At 39.6% G+C, this 26,042-nt stretch overlaps 2 protein-coding genes across 5 annotated transcripts; one reads left to right on the top strand and one right to left on the bottom strand.

Moving 5' to 3' along the window:
* The first annotated feature begins 1,859 nt into the window (after positions 1-1,859).
* Positions 1,860-14,558, top strand: mettl23 (methyltransferase like 23). The gene is made up of 5 exons (XM_028819465.2): positions 1,860-1,995; positions 4,482-4,586; positions 6,748-6,985; positions 9,956-10,040; positions 14,221-14,558. Exons 1-5 carry the CDS (start codon positions 1,891-1,893, stop codon positions 14,384-14,386), a joined length of 699 nt encoding a protein of 232 aa, XP_028675298.1. The 5' UTR covers positions 1,860-1,890; the 3' UTR covers positions 14,387-14,558.
* A 5,704-nt stretch (positions 14,559-20,262) lies between these two features.
* On the bottom strand, positions 20,263-25,802 carry srsf2b (serine and arginine rich splicing factor 2b). Of its 4 annotated transcripts, XR_007936703.1 has the most exons (5): positions 25,251-25,802; positions 23,192-23,492; positions 21,804-22,033; positions 21,245-21,342; positions 20,263-20,668 (listed from the first exon to the last, which is right to left on the bottom strand). XR_007936703.1 is itself a non-coding variant. In XM_028818400.2 (3 exons), the coding sequence occupies exons 1-2, from the start codon at positions 25,610-25,612 to the stop codon at positions 23,195-23,197; spliced, it is 660 nt and encodes a 219-aa protein (XP_028674233.1). In that variant the 5' UTR covers positions 25,613-25,798; the 3' UTR covers positions 20,263-21,342; positions 23,192-23,194. The 4 variants fall into 4 exon arrangements, 1 of the variants encoding a protein (XP_028674233.1); XR_003718250.2 differs by having other exon boundaries at positions 20,263-21,342; XR_003718249.2 differs by lacking the exon at positions 21,804-22,033 and having other exon boundaries at positions 25,251-25,798.
* Between the last annotated feature and the right edge of the window lie 240 nt (positions 25,803-26,042).

Here is a 26,042-nt window from a genome sequence, read left to right as displayed (position 1 = left end):
CGTCACGCACACAGCCTTTGATAAATTCGAATCGGACATCTTTATTTCAAACAAACAAGACAATACCTCGAAGTACTTGCTATTAGACCACAGGAAACGTCTGCTGAGCTAACCAGTTTACCGTAGTCTGTAGAAATGTAATATTTCACTCCTTTATACCCCGACTCCCTCAGAGGAAAACCGTTACTTTTCCACGCTGTCTCCAAATTATTTTCCACTTGGCTTCGGACTCTGCCCACTTTCCTTAATCTTCCCAAAGGTTCTTTAAAAAGCACTCGCTTTACTTGCCTGTCTTACCGCTCTCAGTTCACATCTTGGACCTGGCTGCCCCTGCTCCCCAGTCCTTTGTTTTCAACTCAGTACAAAATCTTCATTGCAGCCAGGCAGACCAGACTGTCATGTTGCTTTTCTGGGAACTGCAACACATGGGGACAAGGATCTGGACTTCGCAATACTAAGATGATCAGCTGAGGTCTGAGGACTCTGTACAATATCAGGACGAGACGTTAGAGAGCCCATAGGTGTTTCTTCAGTTGATTTGCCTGACTGTGTCTCCCCACCGGTAAGGAGCTAGGCGGTCCTGATGGACATAAACCATCCTCTCACGGTAAGGCTGTTACACCCAGTATACATCTTCATCGGCACTCTCTCCAAAACCTCGCAAGGGCCCACCCAGGAACTGTCCGATTTGAGGGATTTGCCTTTCCTCCTTTTAGGGCTATAAACCCCACACATGATCCCGACTCTCAAAAGGCCACCCCCATACTCAAATATTGTAATATCTGTTATGTGTCAAGCTAGCTTCTTGCAAACATTCACAAGCAAAATTGTGTGCAACTTCCAGTCATTCCTGCAGCTGTCTGGAATGTTCAAGGTTGAAAGGTGTTTCTGAATATCTTGCAACAAAAATCTCACAATCCATTTGTCAGGATTCACGTCTGTTTATTTAGTCAAATTAATCCAAGTGTATAGTTTATTGTGGGGGTCGATTATTAAAGATAAAATGAATTGTCAGAAAGCGTGCTTAATTGCTAAGAATGATCATCTGTTACCAAAGGGTTTATGAAATCCAGCATAACTTTCTTCATAAATTGTCCCCTGGTAAATACCCTTATAAGTAAATGTAATTCACTACAAGAAGTTGCTGTTTTTTTCCCGATTGTCCCGTCTCCAGAAACCTATGATGAGAAATGTCTACATGGACCGTCCAGAAATTCGGTTATTTATTTATTTAGAATTAAGGGATATTTCTTCATTAATGAGAATAAACCTATTAATTATACCACTTCACTTCTGATCATTTTTTTAAAATATTGTTTGGGAAATAATTCATATGGATCGCATGTAGTCCACTATTAAACTTTTCCTCACTGAATGTTTGCAATTCGTAAAGTCTCTTCAGATAATTAAGAGCCACAAAGCTAACAGGTTGGTCAAAGCCTTCCAGTCTGTTACTGCATGATTTCCACCCTTACGAGAGTACTATTGTTAATGTCTTTTTTTTTGTTTGTTTCATTTATTCTACTTTAATATTGTAATGTATTATTTGTATTGTTAATATATTTTAACATGTTTTGTATAAATATTGTATGTAAAATTTACTATTAAGTAAGGAATTTTAAAATATACTCAAACCTGAACTTGACGACTTTTTACAGCAGCATTGACCACTGCGGGCTTCGATTCTTGCTGGGGTCGCCTCCAGCTTTCTCGCGACCCCGCTCATACAAGTAATGGTGTGGTTTAGTAAATGGCTGGATGGATGACGGACGACTTTCTTTGCCGTACTCAACATGGCGGAAGCGGTGTAGCACAGCAAGGCAAGAGAACACGCCCCTTTCCAACGATTCCAGCCAATGAGATCCTCGAGTAAAGTTGCTTTCCTGCAGAATGTGCGATATTCGGGCGCTTCGTCGGCATTGCAAAGATTTTTATTTCAAGGATGACGACCGGATGACGGGTAGTCCTGGGCATCTGTATGTCCGAATTCCAGAGGTTGATATTTTCCTTAGAAATTTAATATTTTAGACATTTAGTCGGGCATGTTGTGGAAACGTAACACTTAATGTAACGTTGAAACAGACCGGGCGCCGGTTTGTATTGCTATACGGTTTACGATTAAAAAATAAGATAGAGGCTGTCGCCGTTAGCAGCCCGGTCTGTATTGCTATACGGTTTACGATTAAAAAATAAGATAGAGGCTGTCGCCGTTAGCACGAAGGTGCCAGATATTATTGCTGCGTTCACGTGCTTCTTCCCACTTTGTTAGACTCGCGTGAATTTCCCGTCGACTGTTTGGTTAAACGCTAGTTAGCTGTCTAATCGGACAGCGCCAAGGGAAATTAAGGATACTTTTTTTGTGAAAGTATAAAATTTAAAAAAAACTATATTCCGTAAAGTAAACATACACTTCTTTATACGATGAGACTATAAGAATTATATTTCAGGCTGATATGATTATTATTATTTAACCTGCCTTTGACATTGTGCAACCATAAGTGATTCACTTCACCTGCCTGTCCACCAGATTTAAAAATCGGAAGTGGTCTCCCCCAGACTTTCTCGTATACTCAGATATGGGGATTTGAGGAGTAAACCGCAAGACAATGATTATATTTTTACATTATGCACATTACAGAACCATCAACGACAAGTCAAACTAATAATCTATTGAACAATTATTATAAAAGTAAAGTTGAACAAAACGGACTCTGCAGCTGCATGAATAAAAGGTCAAGTACAACTTCCGGTTAACGGAAATAGCCCAAAAGTAGATAGAAATCTACGTTTTGTACCTAATACTTGTATGCACAATTTGGTTGACCTAAGTGAAAGCGTACCCGAAATGTATACAGTATAGCTAATAAAATAAATCCAACAAGTAAAATACCCTGATTTAGTGATGGGTGACTCACTGTGCCTTAGTAGGCATTCTACAAGTACCAAGGACTTCATTGGAGTACAGCTTTCTTCTAAGAGGAATCCCATTATTTGTATTTCCAAACACTATGCTGTGTATCAGGCGCTGTTCTGGAATGTTCCATAAGTGGTCATCTGAGTAGAATGTGTGACAACTGGGATTACCATAATATACAGTTTACAACACTGATACACTCTTCAAAATATTCATTAAGTACTTGTACCCTGAGAAAGGGAGTATTGTCATCATGAAACATTTTTAAAGCCATCAGGATAGAACCTCTTTACACAGGGATAATAGTGATTACTTAGAATTGTATTTGTTAACATTAATCTTGGAAATAAAGTAAATTATTCCATTTTAGACTATGAGAGCCACTATAACCCTCCACTGCAGAGCACTGGCGTTAAGGTTAATAGAAAATAATTTTGTATGCCACACATGTTGAGGTCACAGGGAAAGATGTCCCCTCTGACCAGTTGACTTTTTCTCCAAGCTCAGTAGGTCTCTGCACCACTTTATCCACCGAGGTTCATTTTCTGGAGTAATAAATGGCCCATGTAGTGTAACTTGACCTGCATACACAGAGTCAGGTAGGAAACATCTTAGTTCACAGTTGTTGCCGTTACCCGATTTTGTATTTTTCTCTATGGCAGAAACACATTAGTCACTGGTCTTCCTGAAACATCCACAAATTAAGCCATTTTCATCACTGAACCTTTTAACAAATGCATCTGAATAACCAGCTTCTCACTCCAAGTAAGGATCAGAGCAAGCAAAAACACACAAAGTTTAGGTAAAAACCAAAAAACACACAAGCTAAAGTCGTAAAAGGTTTTACTACCACACTGATCTTGTTGCAGTAATGAGTAATTCTGACCTTGGTGTAACAGTTTAGCGTTTCTATCCATGAGCCAACACAGTAGCATGATTATTGCTAAATGATGCCATTGACCACACCAGGGTGCAGCACCTGCTTTATTTGGCTTGTATGTTTCATTTATGGCCTGTTACATGTGTAATGTTTATGTTTCAGACCTTTTTTTTTATAGTTGTATAATTAGTGTATTATGTATTTTATTTTATTTGTGAACTCATTTCAGCACTCTGATGCTGCACTCGTTGTCATTTCACCTGCTTGCACTTCATCTGAAAAAAAAAAAAAAAAATCAACTGCATCACGGATGTTGTAAGTCACCTTGGATAAAGGCATCAACCCTATAAGTAAATGTAATGTGAAATGTTGCATCTATCGCTGCCAAGATTGCCTTGGGCCCCTTCCAAATTAAGAAGTTTTGAAAATGACATATGATGCTATGTTAAAACCTTAGGAAACTGCATCTAGCCTTCACACCTATGGATACTCCCCTACTGCGCAGTATTATCAGGCATGTGAATTAAAACAAAGCAGAAGTGAATTGTGAAGTGCAGCAACATGTGTTCATGAGGCCTGAAACTGAGGAGCTCTGTCATAGAAGGCAAAAGTGCCTGGGAGAGGAACTTTACTGATGTGGATTGTTAGGGGTATAAGCTAACACTTTTATGTCTTTCTGCGTTTCAGGTTCTCGATCCCCACTACAGCATGTATGTCTGGCCCTGTGCAGTGGTCCTTGCTCAGTATGTTTGGTATCACAAGGAGCACGTGATTGGAAAAGGCATTTTGGAGGTAAAGCAGTAATCTGCCAGTGAGTAATAGTTGGCTTGCCTGGGAAAAATCCAGTTGTATTTGGGTGCAGGGATCAACTTGCCATGTGTCCATTCAGGTAGAGAATACACATCCCCAAAATGGGGATTTTAAAAGTGAAAGTGCTTAGCTCTAAATCAGACCTGCCAAAACCTCTAGTACTAATTACTGTCATCAGAATGCCATAGTGACTATTGATTGAGCATAAAAGAAGTAATTTATAGATAACCTTAAGACAGAGAAGACAGAAAAAAAGATGACGGGATGGTTGTTGTCTGCTGCTGGAGTTTGTGAATTTCCCCTTGGGATTAATAAAGTATCTATCTATCTATCTATCTATCTATCTATCTATCTATCTATCTATCTATCTATCTATCTATCTATCTATCTATCCATCCATTTTCCAACCCGCTGAATCCGAACACAGGGTCACGGGGTCTGCTGGAGCCAATCCCAGCTAACACAGGGCACAAGGCAGGAACCAATCCTGGGCAGGGTGCCAACCCACTGTAGGACACACACAAACACACCCACACACACCAAGCACACACTAGGGCCATTTTAGAATCGCCAGTCCACCTAACCTGCATGTCTTTGGACTGTGGGAGGAAACTGGAGTGCCCGGAGGAAACCCACGCAGACACGGGGAGAACATGCAAACTCCATGCAGGGAAGACCCGGGAAGCGAACCCGGGTCTCCTAACTGCGAGGCAGCAATGCTACCACTGTTTCACCGTGCCGCCCTCTATCTATCTATCTATCTATCTATCTATCTATCGCCTTCATCTTATCATTTAAGAAAGAACGTTTAATGGCCTTGTTCTGAATGGCCTTAGGCGCGCTACACCTGATGCTGTCAGATTGTTCATGATGACACTCTGAACAATCAGCTTCTAGTTCTTATCTCTGCACAAAGTGTCTTATGGTGTTTCCACCACGGTAGGGTGTGGCATACAGTACCAGTTATCTAATGATAATAATTCTTTGTATTTATATAGCGCTTTTCTCACAACTCAAAGCGCTCAGCAATTGCAGGTTAAGGGCCTTGCTTTAAGGGCCCAACAGAGCAGAGTCTCTTTTTTGTTATTTATGGGATTCGAACCGGCAACCTTCCGATTGCCAGTGCAGATCCCTAGCCTCAGAGCCACCACTCTAGTAAGTAGGCAACCGGGATGAAAACACAAGAAAATAATTCTAGAGGAATAAACACCCAAGTGGCTGTGTGATAGTATTTTGCCATGGTAGTGTCATAGGGTCACCCTGTTCTCCCTTTTTATACTCTTTTTTTTCTGTAGACCCGAACAAAATGCCCCAAATCCTTGTTATACTTCTCATACTGTATGTTACACTAACTTTTATATCTATAACCTCGTGGAACAAGATAGAGCACTAAAACAGGCAGGATGGTTAGACAGATTAAACAAATGCATGCACACCTACCTGTCCCCATGAGGAAATGTGGCTTTTTACATAAGCTCAATAAAATATTTATGTATAAATTAATTTGAAGATTTCTAAATATGTCCAAAATGTAAATATGCAAAGTAAAATAAGTGTAGGTCAAATAATACAACCTAAATAGCAGTTCATTTTGCTTCCATACGCTTACTTACTCTGTCTTAGTATGACGATTTGTTTCTGGTCCAGCTTGGTCTTTACTACCACCTGGCCTCCTCCACGGATGGAACAGTGGAGAAACACAGAAGGAGAGAGCGTCTGCTCTGGATGAAAAATGGCAGAGCGACTAGAACTCTGTATAAGCCTCAATTTAGAGAAATCCTACAGGGTCTTGATAGCTGGAAGTGTGGAGAGATTGGAGTCTTTTGAAGCAGTGGGTGCGTAGTTTCCAATGACTCCCCATTCCTGCCAATTTAGCTGCGGCTTATTCATGTCCTTTCATCTCAGCCACCTGTATTTCCATAGACTAGCTGGTCAGTCAGTTCCTGCATTGGAAATTTCAGCTAGGCGCTACCTGTATACAGAACTCTTACCTGATAAAGGGACTGGCTAGTCACACTATTAAGCGAAAGACAATTTTACAAAGACAGTCCACAAAATATGTATTATACTAGACATTACCATTTGTTTTCTCTCCACTACAAATATTACAATTTTGAACACAAGCTTTTTATTTCCTTTATAGATTGGAGCTGGTGTTGGTTTGCCAGGAGTGGTGGCTGCAAAGTGTGGGGCCAAAGTCATTTTATCTGACAGTGCCAGGTTTCCCGCTTGTCTGGAGAATAGCCAAAGAAGCTGTGAGGCCAATGGTCTCTCGGATGTTGTTGTGTTGGGGATTACTTGGGGCCAGGTGTCCCCCGAGCTTCTTGACCTTCCACAACTGGACATTGTACTCGGATCGGATGTCTTCTTTGAACCCGAAGGTCTGTAATTCTTGCTTGGAAACCGTTTGTACAAAGTTCAGTCAAGTCACCATCTTTAAAATATTAAAGTCAAATTTAGGAAACACTTAGCTTTGCTCCCTTACAGTGTTACCTAATATCCTGAATTTGAATCTCTCTCCCTGTCATTGTCAGTGTGGGCTTTGCATGTTCGTCCTGTGTCTATGTTGGTTTTTTTCCCCAAGTACTCTAGTTTACTTCCCACAAGTCCAAAGATATGCCAGCTGCATGAACTGACGATTCCAACAGTAGCATCCTCCCACATTTACAATCACACAGGGTTAAGGCTGATGTCACATGGGACTTTTAGTCGTGGAGACTTGCTGACTGCTGTTGGCGATCTAATTGGCAGACCATGTCAGTTTAAATGACTGAAAATTGGTGCCTATGTCACAATTACCACCTGCAAGTCTGTTGTAGTCCCTTTCTGTCACATCCACTAGCTCAGAGTCGTCTCTGTATGAAGAGTTAACAGCTATGGTGAATTCACCCACAATGTCAGTCCTTTTTTTTTTTCCATTCTTTTGTGGTACGTAAAACATAAGACATCAGATGGACCAACTTCACTTGTTTATGAGGTCCAAAACACCAGTTTTTGTTACTCCTTGCATCCCTTGAATGACAGCTCTCCTGCACATGTAGCCCACCCCATGACTAAAGACAAAATCAAACCTGTCATGAACTAGTTGGAGTTGCTGGGTAGTCAGACTAGGTAGGTCAGCCTTCGACTTGCTCGCTACTGATTATGTAAATGAAGAAAATTACTGGAAGTGTTGTGTAATGTGACATAGCCTTGACCTAAAATAGACGAGGACGGAATACCTCAATTTCCACTAAATTTATTTCCAGAATTTGTTCTAAAATAGTTCAGTAATGCAAACTAGTCAAATATGGATCCATTGTGCACAATATATATCCTGTGAAATATTCTCCAATCACACCCTTATAAATAAATGTCCTTGTTTTCTTTATAATGTATAATTAATACACAGGGTGGCCCATATTTATGTATATGACGTTTCACAGGCTGTAGCATTTAAAACTACTGTGTGACACGTATCGAAAATGGCATCACTGGGTAGCCTGAGAATGGGAGTGACAATGTGCTGGACTGGGCAACACCTGCTGTGTTCGAATACAGAATGTCGGCGAATTGATTGTCGCTAGAGCAGCGCGTATGTTGTGTGCGTTCAGACTCCGCAGCAAACAACTAGCTCTGAGGCTAGCAATCTGCACTGGCAATCGGAAGGTTGCCAGTTTCAATCCCGTAAATGCCAATAGGGACTCTGCTCTGTTGGGCCCTTGAGCAAGGCCCTTAACCTGCAATTGCTGAGCGCTTTGAGTAGTGAGAAAAGCAAAGAATATATAAATGCAAAGAATTATTATTATTATTATTATTACTATGCAGTGGTGAAATGGAGGATGGCAGTTGAGTTTGGAGGCAGTGGCCTGAGTGTGCTATCCATCACAAGAATAAACACAAAATTTGACATGAGCGGTACTATTTTGCAAGCGAAAGGAGCAGGTAGGCCCAGGAGTGTGCGTACTGATGCCAACACAGCTCTTGTGGCGAACGCCTTTCAAAGTTGGGTTCTTCTTCAGGCGTGTATCAATCTGGATGGCACATTGGTGGACCACTCCATGGAGAACAGGGGATGAAAAAACATTTAAGGTTCTTGATGTTCATGTTCCGTTACGTTACATCAGGGGTTCCCAAACTTTTCAGCTCACGACCCCCAAAATAACCGTGCCAGTGACTCGTGACCCCCACTATCCTCGGAAGTGGTTAAAATATACAAATGTTGCGCGCAATGGTGCACATGCGCCAATAGGCCTATCCAAACATGAGAATGACAACACGAAAGAACACAATGGTCTAACAACCATATAATTTTTTTTAATAGTAATTTACTCATTTGTTTAATTTCAACAAAATATCTTATCCAAACAAGAGCATGACAACAAAAAAGAACATAACGCTCTAACAACCATATAACTTTTTTCATCCAGCTCAGAAAACATATCAATCCTTCCTATTTCAACTCGCTCAGTCCAGCGCTCAAGTTTTCTCTTGAATGCGTGGATTTTATCATTTAGCGAAATTATGTGTGTGTTCTCACCTTGAAATGACATATTAAGTCCATTCAGTTTTTCAAATATGCAAGCCAAATACGTTAGCCTTGTTAACCAGTCAGGATCAGTGAGGTGATCAGTGAGCTGGGACCCATGCTCCATCAGAAATAAGCACACTTCGTCCCGCAGCTCAAACAGGCGGCAGAGCACATTCCCTCACGAAAGCCACCTGACTTCTGTATGGAAAAGCAAGCACTCATGCTCCGATCCCAGTTCGTTACAGAGAGTGGCAAACAGTCTGATATTGAGTGGATGCGCTTTTATATTGTTGACCATTTTTATCGAAGTCTCAAGAACACGTTTAAGTTCTGGGTCAAGTGTTTTGCTCGCAAGAGCTTCTCTGTGTATAATACAATGCGTGAATTTTACGTGAGGCGCCACTTGTAAGACTGTTGCTTTAAGACCTTTCTTTTTCCCCAGCACCGTCTGTACACACACCGACGCATTCGCTCCAAGACAGTCTGATGGCTTTTTAATTTGCATGTTTTTTTTAAATGTAACTATTAACTACTAGTTTTTATCTTTTGTTAGTTATGGATAAAATGTTATTTCTAAAAAATTAAATTAATTAATTTCTAAAAAGTTTTTAAAAAGTATTTGATTTCTTGGAAATCATCTCGCGACCCCCACTTTGGGAACCACTGCGTTACATGATAGTAACATTGGTAGTTTCCTGACAATAACGCCTTTTCAATCATATACATAAATATGGGCCACCCTGTATACGTGTGTAGTACTTACTTTGATATTATCACTTACTTTACTTTGATATTATCACTGGCCAATAACCTTGCATATTTCTTTTTGATTGCTGTACAGATTTTGAAGATGTTATGATGACGATTTATTTTCTTCTAAAGAAAAACCCAAAGGCTCAATTCTGGGCGACATACCAAGAAAGAAGGTGATCTCTTCCTTCTGTCAACTAAAATCAAAAAACTATTCTGATTTTCATATCTAGTATTAATTTTGTAGCATTTGACAAGGTAACATTTTGCCTAATGACAATAAAAATAAAACAGTAGTTTCCAGATAAATGTTTTACAACTGACCACAAATAGAGCAGCACCAGTTTTCATTACAAGATAGCAATTCCTAAATGTTTAAAGTGTTACTTTTAGGTGGAGTACTCTATTTTTTTTAATATATTGCTTACCCCATGTAATTTGTAGTAATGACTCAGAAAAATGTATACTCTATTTTTTCATGTGTAGTAGAACATAGACGACAAAGTTTTTGATAAACTAAGGGTCAATGGTGACCAGTGCCAGACAACAACAAACAATATCAAAAAGTCCATGAAACATATCATGTTAGTCATCCAGTCATAAGCTCACAACATCCCAACACATGTATTTTTAATAAATTATTAAGGAAACCACTTCTGAAAATTGTTCTGGTGAAAGAAAATGGAATGGAATTAGACGCGAACAAGCATTTTAATTGAAGATCTGCCTCTCTGACTTATTCCTTGGTCACGTGTCCAGCCCAGTAACAGCTTATTCATTGGCTAACATTGCGCTTCACATGACACCAACAAAAAGTACTCATTGAGACATGTTAAACTAAAGATGAAAAATTATAAAAGTATATGGAAACATCATCAGGAAGAGAATATGCTTCATATTTGTGAATATCTGAGGGGCTACAACAAGCAAAAGGTCGACTCACCCATGCAGTTTTACAGACCTTTGCTAAATAGGCCTGATGTACTCCAGTTGTGGCTGTGAACATACAGTCATATGAAAAAGTTTAGGAACCCCTCTTAATTCTTTGGATTTTTGTTTTTCATTGGCTGAGCTTTCAAAGTAGCAACTTCCTTTTAATAGATGACATGCCTTATGGAAACAGTAGTATTTCAGCAGTGACATTAAGTTTATTGGATTAACAGAAAATATACGATATGCATCATAACAAAATTAGACAGGTGTATAAATTTGGGCACCCAAACAGAGATATGACGTCAATACTTAGTTGAGCCTCCTTTTGTTAATCTAACAGCCTCTAGACGCTGTCCTCCTATAGCCTTTGATGAGTGTCTAGATTTTGGATGGAGATATTTTCTTCATACAAAATCTCTCCAGTTCAGTTAAATTTGAGCATGGACAGCCTGCTTCAAATCATCTCATAGATTTTCGATGTCAAGTCAGGGGACTGTGACGGCCATTCCAGAACATTGTACTTCTCCCTCTGCATGAATGCCTTTGTAGATTTCGAACTGTGTTTTGGGTCATTGTCTTGTTGGAATATCCAACCCCTGCGAAACTTCAACTTTGTGACTGATGCTTGAACATTATGCTGAAGAATTTGTTGATATTGGGTGGAATTCATCCGACCCTCGACTTTAACAAGGGCCCCAGTCCCTGAACTAGCCACACAGCCCCACAGCATGATGGAACCTCCACCAAATTTGACAGTAGGTAGCAGGTGTTTTTCTTGGAATGCGGTGTTCTTCTTCCGCCATGCAAAGCGCTTTTTGTTATCACCAAATAACTCAATTTGTGTCTCATCAGTCCAAAGCACTTTGTTCCAAAATGACTCTGGCTTGTCTAAATGAGCATTGGCATACAACAAGCGACTCTGTTTGTGGCGTGAGTGCAGAAAGGGCTTCTTTCTCATCACCTTGCCATACAGATGTTCTTTGTGCAAATTGCACTGAATTGTAGAACGATGTACAGATACACCATCTGCAGCAAGATGTTCTTGCAGGTCTTTGGAGGTGATCTGTGGGTTGTCTGTCACCATTCTCACAATCCTGTGCATATGCCGCTCCTGTATTTTTCTTGGCCTGCCAGACCTGTTGGGTTTAATAGCAACTGTGCCTGTGGCCTTCCATTTCCTGATTCCATTCCTTACAGTTGAACCTGACAGTTTAAACCTCTGAGATGGCTTTTTGTAGCCTTCCCCTAAACCAGGAGACTCAACAATCTTTGTTTTCAGACCTTTTGAGAGTTGCTTTGAGGATCCCATGCTGTCACTCTTCAGAGGAGAGTCAAAGGGAAGGAAGCACAACTTACAACTGACCACCTTAAATACCTTTATACCTCATGATTGGACACCCCTGTCTGTGAAGTTCAAGGCGTAACGAGCTCATCCCACCAATTTGGTGTTGCAAGTAATCCGCATTGAGCAGTGACAGGCATTCAAATCAGCACAATGACAAGGGGACCCACATTTTTGCACAATCAGTTTTTCACATTTGATTTACCGGTAATTTCATACAACTAAATACTGCGTCACTAAAAATCTTTGTTCGGAAAACACCGCAGTACTCAGATGTTCCTAGGAAATGAAAGACATACCACTGTTATCTGTTTTGTTGAAAGTAAATTATTATGCTGGCTGAGAGGGCTTCACAAACTTTTTCATATGATTGTAAGCGTAATGGCAGGGGGCAAGCCTACAATTCAGACGCTCAGATGGCATTCTGTTTTTCTTCACAAGAGCATTTTTCAGAAAGGGTTTTATTTAACAATATTTTAGTAAAAATCCACTTGTTTGGGAAGTTTTCTGCATACAGCTGAACAACTAATGCAGATGCAACAAGAGTAAAATTAGATTTTCTCTTTTCCATGGACATTTTTAACATTGTATGCCATTGTACAACATTGTTTTTTTATTATATCACAAACTATTTTACCTGCAAAAAAAAAAACATGATTAGAAAAAATTGTCAGGACCATCACTAAAAACTACGTGGAGTAATGTGGTGTAGTCCTTTAAATTGAAAGCAATAGAACCAAAAAGACAGAAATAGTTACTTATCAGCCAGTCTGCTCCTGGGATTGAGTAGAGGTCACTTGTATAAGTAAGAGATGTGAATGCTGCTCTACTTGTCTCTGGTAAGCAGCACTGCACTTTACCCAAAGTGGCACAGACCCAGTGTGCAGGTTCATTCTGTTGCCACCAGTGGAGTCTACATGTTCACACCGTGTATTTTTTTCTAGCCTTCCAGCACACCTTGAGAGAGAGAGATTTCAGTCACTCTACTACAGACATTAGGCAGAGACAGTATTAAAAGCACATCGGTCGGGATTGTCCTTCTGTCCCGTGAGTGCAAAGCGTAGCGGTATTCCGCTTATCACAGACTTACTACTTGCGGCACGAAGCGACGCAATGTGAGCAGAGTTCTGGTGCTCCCATCGTTCCCTTGCTTTTGTGTGCGATGCGCTGGAAAAATAGACAAAATTATGTCTCTGGAACTAATTAATGTGGATGAAGTACAAATGCCTCACAGTGTAGTAAATATCAGGGGAGATGGTACTTGCTTATTCTCATCTATAGCTTATTTAGTGCATGAAACTCCGTCTTTAGCGGTACAGATTCTGGCTGGCATTGTACGACATGTTTTAAGTAATTGGTCAAGGTTTCAGCCATTTACAATGATGCAGTCAGGAATCTCTTATACAAATATGAGCTTCAGTATCTCACTGAAATGTCAAAGTCTCAAACTTATGGTACCATTTCAGAGCTAATGGCAGCGGGAGAGTTGTTCCCCTATGAGTTTCAAGTATATTATTATGGAGTCCTACACTCCAAGTTTGGACAGGCACTCGAGGGGATAAAAAAAACTTAGGTTTTCGGGAGATGTTATGAATGGGCACTTTGATGTTCTCGTTCCCTACACTTACATGCCTGATGTACACATGGAGCGCACACAAATTGAGGATAAAAGTCAGTCGCCTTAAAAGGCGGGTGAGCCTAGTTAAAATGTAAAGGAGGTTGCCTGGCAGTAAGCATCCCTTATTAATTTCAGACCCTGTTGTAGATTGGCACCCCATCCAGGTGTTGTTCCTGCCTTGTACCTGGTGGTTGCTGCTGTAGATCCCAGCTGGCCAAGATAAGTGGGTTAGAAAGATGGATGGTAAATTCAGAACTTAACACGTGCAAACATGGGAGGAAAGTGTAAACTGCAGATACAGTAGATAGTGCCCAGGCTGGTATTTAAGCCCACATATATGGATCTGCAAGGGTTAGTTGCCAATGATATTTTAATAACCTTATGTTACAGCATTACTACATCCTGTACCAGTAAGCATGTGACTGCTGAATGTTCTGAAATAACTTTTTTATTTTTTTTTTAGTAGTGACTGGTCCATTGAAGCAATCCTACAGAAGTGGGATTTACGGTGTGTTCACGTCCCTTTGGAGCTGTTCAATGCAAACAAGGAATGCTTAGCACAATCTAATTTACCTGGCAGACACAGTGTGCAGATGATCATCATCACATTGAAAGACACAAACATTTGATTTGGGTTGAAGGTGAGCAATGGCCATAGCTGCTATGCAATGCAAGTTAAATTCCAACTGGCAAAATCAGTAAGGGCAGTAAGAGATAAAAAGATGGTTCAGCAGTGGGCACTAAGTATTCAAGCTGTAAAAAAAAAAATGATCTGAGCTTGTCACCTGGAGCAAAATCAAACGAGATTTCTGTGAAGTTTCTGTACCACTGAGGAATGGCTCAGGTCATTTTTTGAATCGTAGCTGTACAAAACAATTGGAGAAAGTAGGGGTTTTAGGCCTAATTTCATAGAAGTCACTACAAAACATTTGGATCATATTTAATGAGAAATATCATAAGTCAGGGGTAACTTCACCGTCAGAGCTACAGGTTTTCAGCCATAGCATTCTTTTACTTCAAGACCAAACCATGGTAACTAGGTGTCTAGTGAGGGCTGTTCATTTTGTCACAGAACGCACTAACTATAGCTATTTAATGCATAACACATTTTGGTGCAGCAGACAGGCTCACCAACACCTCTACTTCATCAAATGATGAAGACAACTTGCATTTCTTCATCTTTTCTAACTGCTAAAGGTATACTAGGGTCCATCCTTATCGGCCATATTACATCCTGATATGGCACCTGCTCAACTTGAGAGTAAAGCCCAAGACTGGGTGGTGAACAGCTGCGTCCTATTCTGAGGAGCCAAAACATTTCCTTTCACTCTTTCTTACAGGACCATTGGTACTTGTACCAGGAAGATTCAGGAACAGTTTCCACCTACATGCTACAACAAGTGTACATAAACTCATAATTGCAAATATACAGTATATTGTACAGTCATGTCCACAAGTATTTGGACAGTGATGCAATTTTCATATTTTGGGCTCTGCACACCATCACAATGGATTTGAAATAATCATTATATGATTGAAGTGTAGGCTTTCAGCTTTAATTTAAAGGGGTTTAACAAAAAATATCGTTTAGGAATGACAGCTATTTTTATACATGGTCCCACCAATTTCAGGTGTTCAGAAGTATTTGGACAATAGGCTGACAAGCTGTTCCACAGCCAGGTGGGAGCGGTTCCCCCATTATTTCATTAACTATTAAGCAGGTAAAGGGTCTAGAGTTGATTCCAAGTGTGGATTTTGCATTTGGAAGCTGCCACTGTGAACTCTCAATATGAGGTCCAAAGAGCTGTCCATGCAACTAAAAACAGGCCATCATTAGGTTAAGAAAACAAAACAAACCCATTAGAGAGTGATTAGAAACTCAAGGAGTAGACGATCAGTTGGTTAATTCTTAAAGAGAAGGAACACACTGGTGAACTCAGCAACAGGAGAAGGTCTGGAAACCCACAGGAGACAACTGTGCTTGATGATCGCACAATTCTGTTTTGGTGAAATAGAACCACTTCATAACATTTAGCCAAATCAAGAACACACTGTGGGAGGTAAGACCTATCGTCACCACCAAAGTCTACAATCCAGAGAAGATTTCATGAAAGCAAAGACAGAGTTTACCACAAGGTGCAAACCACTGGAATACCTCAAGCACAGGAAGGACAAATTAGACTTTGTCAGAAAACATTTTTTAAAAGTCTGCCCAGTTCTGGAATAATTTTCTTTGGACAAAGGAAATTAAGATCAGTATGTACCAGAATGATGGGAATACAAGAAATAGCTCATGATCTGTACCATATAACATCATCTGTGAAACATGGTGGAAGCAGTTTCATGGCATGGACATGTGTGACTGTAATGGAGGTCAGTCATTGGTGTTTACTGATGATAGGACTGCAGGATGAATTCTTAAGTGTACAGGGCTATATACTATCTGCGCAAATTCAGCCACACGCTGCAAAACTGGTTAGGATGCTTCACAGTACAGATGGGCAATGAGCCAAAACACTGTGAAAGTGCTTCTCATCTCAAAGAAGTGGAATATTGTTCAATGGCCAAGTCAATCAAATTACTTCAACCCAATTGGACATGCATTTCACTTGCTGAAGACAAAACTCATGGCAGAAAATCCAACATACAAGCCACAACTGACGATGGCTGAAGTCCTGGCAAAACATCACTAGAGTGGAAACCCTGCACTTGGCTGTGGTCATGAGTTCAGACTTCGGGCAGTCGTGGACTCTAAAGGATTTTCAACCAAATATTGAACATGATTTTTTATGACTGTTAAGTTTGTCCAGATACTTTCGAGTCCCTGCAGACAGGGGGGACACTGTATAAAAATGGCTGTATTTTCGAAACGGCTCATACAAGGTTTATGTTAAACCCCTTTAATTAATGCTTATAATTCACATCTTGATTGCTTTGTTTCAGATCTATTGTGGTGGTGTACAGATCCAAAATTATTTCACTGTCCAAATACTTAATGGTAGTATAAATCTTGTGTACTATGTATATCTTTTGTTGGCACTGTATTTTTATGTTCTGAGACATGAAAGAATGGATTTTATTGTACTGTGTACAAACAGTAAACTTGACATTTCTGTAGATACTGTATGCAGTAATTGTTGAAACCCCAAACTGATATTTAGCCAGATGTGTTGTCCAGTGCACTATCTTCTTTCAACAGCTAGAACTGAGGGAGACTTGCCAACTCCAACTGCAATTCAAGTCAAGTCAGCTCAGTCTTAAGGGAACCAGATGTATTAGAATGATGGTTGAACTGTTAACCCTGTTCAAATGATTAACACTGTGTGTTACAGGCATGAGGTGTAGTCCGACTCCAGTCACACACTTCGTAGCAAGCCAAAAACTTGAAATATTCTAGGCATTTAATGGACCATATCTGTCACCTCCATTTTGGGAGGAAATGGTTATTAGCAGCAAAAACCGGTCACTAAGAAAATGTTTAAAATGAAAACCCGTAGCCAAAACAAGAATTGGATACCCTGTACTACAAGTAACAAGTGTTTATTCTTAAGATATTAAATATTCTTAGTAACTGAACAGTAAGAATTTTCTTTCCATATTCAACTTTAAACAGTTTACTCAGTGGCACTAAATGTATACATTTCCACAAATATATGGGCTTGTGTTGCTTCACACACACACACACTATACAGTCCTCTCTCTACACACAAAATGTCCAGTGTTCACCTGTGGCCTGATGTTGCATACCAAACTGTTTGTGAACATTGGGATAGATTGCTATGGTTAACCAATCTTAAATTCTTTAGAGGACAAGCTAGAGCACAGACTGAGATGGAAGTGGGCTAGCACATCTTATCAAAAGCAACAAGCACAAAGAACACATTTCATCTACAGTTAATGACTGGACTCAATGTTTTATACATTTTTTGAATGTTACCTATGGGTGCCAGGATCTCATCTTCACCATGACTTGGCCTGTATTTTGTAGGAGAAATGGTACAAATTTACCATCATGCCAGCTCTTTAGTGTCAACTAATGGAGGTTTGCCAAATACATTGTGTACAAAGAAATCTTGTTAAAGATTGTCATAACCCTACTATGTAAAAATTCAATAAATATAAAATATGAACTTTTGACTTGATACTTCCATCATCAGCACCAGTGCTCTGCTGAACAATTCAAACTTTAATAGAAACAGCATCTATAATAACTAGCTTCCATCTCAAAAAAAATAAAATAAAAAAACCACACACCACCTTCCCTTCATAGTCTAGTATTGTATACCCGTTTTACCAAATGGGTTTTCTTCTAGTGTAAAAAAACAGGTGAAATGTTCTTTCAAGACTAACCGGAGTGCAAGTTTATGAAACAGCTATAGGCAAGCCAACTCTTACCTTTTCTTTTATAAACAGTAAATGTTGATAGTTCATTAAATTGACATTTATAAAAGCTTAACGCCCATTCAAAAATTGATCAGATTAGTTTGAAGACTTGAGTCTTCATGGAAAAAATTAAGCAAGACTTGCATAGATGGTCAACCCTTCATCTCACTCTAGCCGAAAGAATTAACGTTAAGATGAATATCCTTCCTAAGCTTTTTTATTTCAAAACATCAATATATATCAAATCATTTTTTAAGCAATTACATTCAACCATAACCTCATTTACTTGGAACTCAAAACATTCACATATCCGAAGAGCAACCCTACAAAGACCTCTGGCAGAAGGTGGCATGGCTCTACCTAATTTTCAGTTTTATTATTGGGCAGCAAACATAAAAGGCCTAAAAACCTGGACACAAATAAATGAACACACAGGCCTGGTCCACAATAGATGTAAAATCCTGCAGCACTTCTTTATATTCCCTGCTCTGTGCTCCAATAAATGCAAGTTATCGCAAATATACTAATAACCCAGCTGTGTTTCATTCACTCAACCAATTTAGAAAGCAATTTAAGAAGGAAAATCTCTGTGGCACCCCTGCAAGAGAACCACCTCTTTCAACCCTCGCAAACATCCAGTTTTTAATATCTGGAAAAGATTTGGGATTAAATTGCTCAGAGATCTTTATATAGACAACATCTTTGCATCCTTTGAACAATTAATTACATTCCAAATTTAACTTTCCAGCTACACGTTTCACGATCTTTAAATTAGAAACTTTGTCAAACAGAACCTGCCCGATTTTCCTCATCTCGTATTTTTTTTTTCCCCCAGCATGGTGGAGGGTACAACTTCAAGGACTTAGACACCACTTCTGCAATATATAAAATTTTATTTGAGTCCCTTCCTTTCAAAGATCCAAGAGAACAATGAGGAAAAAGATCAACATTTCAGAAAAGGAGTGGAAGGTAGCAAAGCAGAGAATTCACTTGAGCTCCATATGCGCAAAACATAGAATTATTCAACTCAAAAAATTGTATAAATCGAGCTCCTCTGTCTCGCTTAAAACTGTCCAAAATGTTTCCAGGCCAAGATCCAACCTGCGAACGCTGCCACCAAGCTCCTGCCATTTTGGACCAAAATTTTTTTAAGTGCCTTTCAGACAGCCTTGGTGTCACAATCCCTCCTAACCCATTAATAGCGGTGTTTGGTGTTCTTCCAGATGGACTTGAAATGGATAAGGACAAGCAAACTGATTGCATTCACTACATTTTTGGCACGCAGATAGTTTTGTTAAATTGGAAGAATCCTAACTCTCCTCTAATAAGTCAGTGGGAAACAGACGTTTTATATTATCTGAAATTGGAAAAAATCAAATTCTCAGTTAGGGGATCTGTACAGAATTTTTTCAAAACCTGGCAGGATCTAATCAATAATATTTTAGAAGAAAAATATTTCTGCATTTCTTTTCCATTTATCCTTTTTTTGCCCTATTAATTTAGACATGTTTACAAGCCTTAAATTTTACTCCTTTGGCCATGCTCTCCTTCTTAGGATTGAAATCAAACCCCACCACTATTTTTTGTAAAAAAAATTGATCTATATGTACTGAATGATTACAATAAAATAAAAAAGGTTTAGGAAAGCATGAACATAAAATAGCTTAGTGGTTCCAGTTTAAACGCTGTGCAAAATATGATCATGTGTTGATCACCAACTGTTCAGCCGTGTCAGATATTGCATATCAAAGATGCATTAATTCAAGCCCCTTTCATCAATGGTAAAATGAGAGGACATTTTTCCTACAGCACTGTGAAGGGGGAAGTACAAACCTTGCTGACTTGACTGCAGCTGCTCAAATCGAAAGTTTCTGTAACTAAAGAACTTGCCATCCCTGTACACCAAGCGAATTTAAAAACCACAAAAGTCAGCTTCTACAAATTTCAGTAACCTTTTTTTGCAACTTTTCCCTGTAGAAGCACTACTTAGATCTGAAGCATGTCAATTCATTTTCCACGGTATAAGGGGGTGGGGGAAAAAAAAAAATTCACAAAATGCACCCCCTCCCCCAAATCATTTCCCACAATTTTTTTCAAAATGCAGAGGAAACACACAGGCAAGTTAAGAAAGACTGACTTTTAATAGCATTCACAGAACAGTGGTTACAAGTACAGAACTGTCTTAACATTACAAAAGGAATGCAGTAAGAGCAGTAATGTTAACTGTAAAACTTTCCAAGATACACATTAACAATTCTTAAAAATAGAAGTAATGGCTAGATGTGCTCACTGTATGCTCCAAACTAGGGGAAAAAATTAAAATGGCCCTGGTATCAAAGAGCAGGACATTGAATGAAGGAAAAAAAAAAAAATTTTTTTACTGCGGCAGCCATTGTGTACCTGCACGCCAAGGCATCATTCATTACACAGGAGCAATCAGGTGAAAACTGGAAACAGCCAAGCACTCTGCACTGCAACACGCCACCTTAACAGCTAACCAGCAATACTGAACTGCTACACAACTGCGCCTAGTGCACAAAAAATACACAAGAAAAGAGATTAGAATGGCAATTATACTTTAAAATGAAAAAAAAAAAAAAAAAACACAAAAAGGTTTACTCTTCAGCACTTGAGTCAAATTTAAACCCTCCACAGCTACCTATAAAAATGATCTGAGCCAGCTAATTCTAGTTCTGCAACATTTGCTCTTTACATTATTGTGTAACATCTTAAAAAGCTACCATACAGACACCCATCAACAATTTCAGTTCAGTAAAGCACAAGTGTAATAGCCTTTGTTCAGCTTCTGAAAGTCAATGTTATCTAGCTTTCAAACAAAAACTATGCCACATGTGCCTCTTTCCTCCCGTTTGGAAAGAGCAAACAGGAATCGGGAAATTCAATGGTATTCTTGAGAACATAAACCTCATTAGTTCAGAATCAACACCAAATTAGGCAGTTGCAGAACATTTGCATTACCTTTTCATTTAACATATTACAATAAATTGACAGAATGGCACAAAAGATAATCTGCCATTTATTAAACAAGCAGCCTAAAAAAAAAAAGAAAGCAATCTGAAGCCATAAACTATTACAATAATAACCTTTTCAAGTCAGCCGAAATTACAAGGTGGCTTAGACTTTGAGGTCTTTTACTTTCGTAGTGATGTCCTCAATCGATCCCGCTGTTCTCCTGAAAAGTCTAAAGCAAGAAAAATAAATTGTTAACAAGCAAGCAAGCATATACTTTTCCACCTACACTAAATATGCTGCTAACTTATCCTCCATTTTTGACCTGAAAGAGGGGTATGGGGTAGGTGTCAGTGTGTTACTTGGAACACTTAGTACTAAGAAGGACACTGCACACTGACAGGGTATTTATACAAGGGAAAATGTCCCTTTTATGTTTAAGGTCAAGTGACCATCACAGAAGTGCTCCTTTCAGGGCTTCCTAGGCAGTTAACTGCTCAATTCAAGCAAGACTGCAAGGAGACTGGCACTGCTGGTTTAAATTGCTAAATTGCATCTTCAGTTACAAATTGAATGTATGCTGTCAAGTTTGCTACAGTGAATGGATTTATTAAAATGTACATTTTCTAGAAGACTTTACAATAACTGAGGAATGGCAGCATTTTCAAAAAAGAAAATGAGAAAGCAACAAACCTTTTCTCCAGATTAAGAATGTCAGCCCAATGCCATGGCCGTTAAAAGGACAATGCAAGGCTTCTTCATTGTCCAGAAGACGTACCTCAAACACCAACTCAATACTGATTCTGACCAACCTGCTCCAAAGCATACCCCAACAGCTGGAGGCGGCCCCAGGGCGGATCACACAATCTCTAACTCTGCACAAACTGCCCCCAACTCCTTTTTTTGCAAACAGGAAACAGCAGCTTGGAGGAGAAAATTCCAAATTTTGGTGAATATCTTTTCTGAACCAGACTCATCACTGCAAAATTCACTCCTTTATAACAAGACAGTGTTCCTAAATATTCAAATTAATGAATAGCTCTAAACATTAAAAACATGAAAAACTATCAAAGACTCTAAATATAAAAAGGGAAAACATGTCTGTTCTCCAGGAAAATTACACTTGCATTTAATTTTACTGTGGGAATACAGAGAGTCCTTGCTTAGCATCACACAGGTATTTAAGAAATATAAGATCACATTTCATGCAGTACAGCTCTTCCAAAGGCTCTTCTGGGACAGAACTGGGCTGACAATTTTACAATTAAAACTGATCAGGCTGGAACACAAGCATGTCACTATTTTTGTGAGAAATTAAGTACCTTCCCATACTTTTATATACCATGTCAGGATCTAAAAAGGCTTCACTCAATATGAGGAGACTTATATACTCCAGTATTTTTTATTTTTTTTATCAAATTGCAAAAGCACTCAATTCTTCAAAGCATATTTTGATATTAACTTAAAAGCCGTATGAAATTACAATATATTACTAAAAGCAATGAGGGCTACAAGTTGGCCCCTGCATTAGCAAATTACAGTGCAGGAAGGATTACCCACTTTAATTCATATTTCAAGCAACACTGAATGACATTAAGAAAGGACTTGCTGTATGTGGATCTTCAGAACCTACAGTTACAAGTAGAAAATTAAGTACTGCCTTGAAGTAAAATCATATTTGCTTTTCTTGTAATGAAAAGCATTTCCTTCTCAAGTACACTGCAAAATTATTAAAAGCCAATCATTTTTTAATGTTTTTACACAAATTCACATCCACAGAATAGGTAAAGACAAAGTATTAACAATCCTGAAACGTGAAATTGGCCTGTACTAGTTTTAGAACTAGACTAGCTATACCTCAAATTTAAACCCAATAATATTCAGCCTTCAAGGCTTTAGTATGCTGGAGATCACACTGGAAAATGACCATTATTTTAGTAAACCAGAAAAATCCACTACGAGATTATTATTCCTAAAGCAGCCAGGCTGAAAAGTAAGAAGCCTGACACTAGACATCTCAAATGTAAAACTTTATAAAAACACTCAACATTACAACACAAACCAAGATAAGCTACATTTACCATTTATGAGGACACTGCTCCTTCTTCTTCCGGGGACTTGGGCAAACTCTTGGATCTAGACCGGGACTTGGACTCCCTGACTGATGCTGGTGTTCTACTGCGGGATCTGGAACGGGACTTCGATCTGGAGCGAGATCTGGATGGAGACTTGGACTTTGACTTGGTTCTGCGTGGAGTCCGGGATTTGGAGCGTGACCGAGAACGAGAGTAGGAGCGAGACCTGGATCTGCTGTATCGTGACCGACTGCGGGACCTAGATCTGCTCCTGCTTCTGGACCGACTTCTCCGACGACGTCGAGGGCTGTTGAGGAAAACAGTCGTAATAAAGCACACACACACACACAACTCGCACAAGTAGCTTCAAAAAGGCAAACTTTAATCCTGTACAGATGAACAAACATTTCCAGTAGCTGCATTCATTCAAATGCCTCTCTAGCCAAATTGCCAGGACTTGGAGGTGGTTGAATTTCTCCCCCCTCAAGCCATACAAATTATCAATTATGCTTAAGCAGGTTATTCTTCATCCATGCCACTCAAGCTACACAGGGTTTAAAACTGTCACATTGTTGCATCTGCACTTTACTATACTGTGACTTAAGATTTTTTTTTTGTATATTACATATATAGTTACTTGTTTCATGCTTCATAATGGAGCAGTTGTGCCACATTAACATTTTCCTTCCATTGTATATGTGATGAATCTTGAAACCACATCTCTACAACTGTTCATGATTTATAGAAAATTTCACAATAAGATGGTGCCCATTACAATGCCAACACCAACAGTTGACTGAGAAGCTGAAGTGAAAACAACAATGTTAAGGACGGATTGGGTAATGTAAAAGATGAAAGAGGGGAGGAGTGTCAGGAAATGAAGGCCAACCAAGGAAAAGGCGGACGGATAAAGAAATACTGGAAAGAACTCCGGTAGCCAGATTAGAAGAGAAAAAGCAGGGGACAGTCAAGAATGGGCAGCTATCACAAAAAAGGCGAAGGTTTTTCTGGGACTGCAGGTCTACAATACATTTATCTACAATACAAACTAGATTCTCTCAGTCAGATTGTCCTTTAAGACCTTGCACTGATTTAACACTAGTCAATTAAACCACTCGCACCAAGCGAATATGGAAATGTCGAATCGACTTAAACCTTGGGACGTATTTATATGGGTAAATATCCGACAGCAATTTTCCCCTTAAGGACTATTAGTGTTGGGGATAATCTGAAATTCAGTCCTGGGTGCAACCTCTGGCAGCAGGATTTTGTTTCAAACCGTTTCTCTTAAATAGACTCTCTTAATCGAGCAAGCCGTTATTTACCAGTCTTAATTTATTGATAGATGTAAAAAGAATCAAGTTAGTCACGCTATGTTTTTACTGAAAGGAACAGGAATTTCCATGCTAGATGGGAAGAACACCTTACCTCCACCTTTAAATTAAATGGCCAAAACATTACAAAAAACTTTTTTTTTTTTTACTAATAAGCACACTAGTGGATAATTCTGAAGTAGCTGCTCCATTCGCCCCGGCGCCCGCTTCTGCTCAGCCATTGTCTGTAGTCAGATACAATTGAGAGCAAACGACGCAGAAAAACTAAAAGACAAAGCATGCACTTAAAACCATACAAATTATACAAGGATAAATCGGACACAAATCTGTATGTAAAAAAAAACGTGCATTAATTACGGTTTGGAACAAAAACCTGCAGCCACTGGGGGCTCCGAAGACTGAACTTGAGAACGGCTGTTTTAGGCCTCGCTTAAGCTAAAGGCCTCGAGTAATGGCGTCTGCCGACAAGAACTATGGGGGATCACGACATCACGAGCCATTCTGTCCCTTCTGCACCCTATACGCCGCCATAACAAACCGCACTTGAAACGCAAATTAACTGCTTCCTAAAGCCACAAAAACAAAGCATCAAAACACTTGATATACTGGCGTTTCGTTAAGACTATTCACGATCGGTATAAAATGCTACGATATAAAACTACTATTAGCATTCCTCCCCCTCCCTATTTGCCTCTTAGATTTTGATCTTAATAGCACATGTCCATACATACCTTCTACTAGTTCTTCTTCCCCCGTAGCTGCCATACCGCCGGGGTGGGCCACCGCGCCTACCATGGTGGGATTCGGGTGGTCTTCCGTATCGAGCCATCTGAACTCGCAACTCTCTGCCGTCTAAAACTGCACCGTCCATTCCATCCATTGCGTCTTCTGCGTCGCGCTTATCGTGAAAACGCACGAATGCGAAGCCTCGGCTCTCTTTAGTGTAGCGGTCGCGGGGTATGTACACATCTCCCACACGGCCATATTTCTCAAAGACACGACGCAGCGTCTCCGGAGAGGTGCGGTAAGTTAGATTATCCACTTTAAGTGAAGTCATACCCTCTACATCAGGCGGCGGCCTGCCGTAACTCATACTTCCCCACAAAAATAACTGTCAGAGCACGCAAGACTAAAATATCTTAACCGGTCGACTAATTTTATTTTGTTTCAAATGGGGGGTTTAAAAAAAAAAAGCTCGTGCCCCCACGTCTGCCTCAGCGCTGAGCCACTCACACTCTGCACTCCTCTACCTTTGTCGCCTCAAAATGGCGCTTCTTCCCGCCGACTGCACGGTTTTATATGCCGCAGGCACTGCACACAAGATTATAAAGAAAGGCTATCTCTTCCAACCACAGTTCAACCATCCACTGTAATTTAAATAATAATAATACATTTAACAGATTAAAAAAAAAAAAAAAAAGTTTTTCTGTCGATCGGCGGAGAAACGTGTGACTGTTTGACCCGGAAATGGATCAGCGAGTTTAAACCCCAGCGCAAAAGAAAGACATGGCGGCTGACATTTG

This window comes from Erpetoichthys calabaricus, chromosome 14, assembly GCF_900747795.2.
Source record: "Erpetoichthys calabaricus chromosome 14, fErpCal1.3, whole genome shotgun sequence".
In the NCBI taxonomy this organism is placed as follows: Eukaryota; Metazoa; Chordata; class Cladistia; order Polypteriformes; family Polypteridae; genus Erpetoichthys; species Erpetoichthys calabaricus.
This window is presented reverse-complemented; position numbering and strand designations above follow the sequence as displayed.

Bases quoted from the DNA above. Each gene is read 5' to 3' on its own strand.
- mettl23 (XM_028819465.2), top strand. From the start codon at position 1,891: ATGTGCGATATTCGGGCGCTTCGTCGGCATTGCAAAGATTTTTATTTC. The intron at 6,986-9,955 runs GTCTGTAATTCT...ATTGCTGTACAG, and splicing joins TGTCTTCTTTGAACCCGAAG to ATTTTGAAGATGTTATGATG. The intron at 10,041-14,220 runs GTGATCTCTTCC...TTTTTTTTTTAG, and splicing joins GCGACATACCAAGAAAGAAG to TAGTGACTGGTCCATTGAAG.
- srsf2b (XM_028818400.2), bottom strand. From the start codon at position 25,612: ATGAGTTACGGCAGGCCGCCGCCTGATGTAGAGGGTATGACTTCACTT. The intron at 23,493-25,250 runs GTATGTATGGAC...TTTCCTCAACAG, and splicing joins GGAAGAAGAACTAGTAGAAG to CCCTCGACGTCGTCGGAGAA.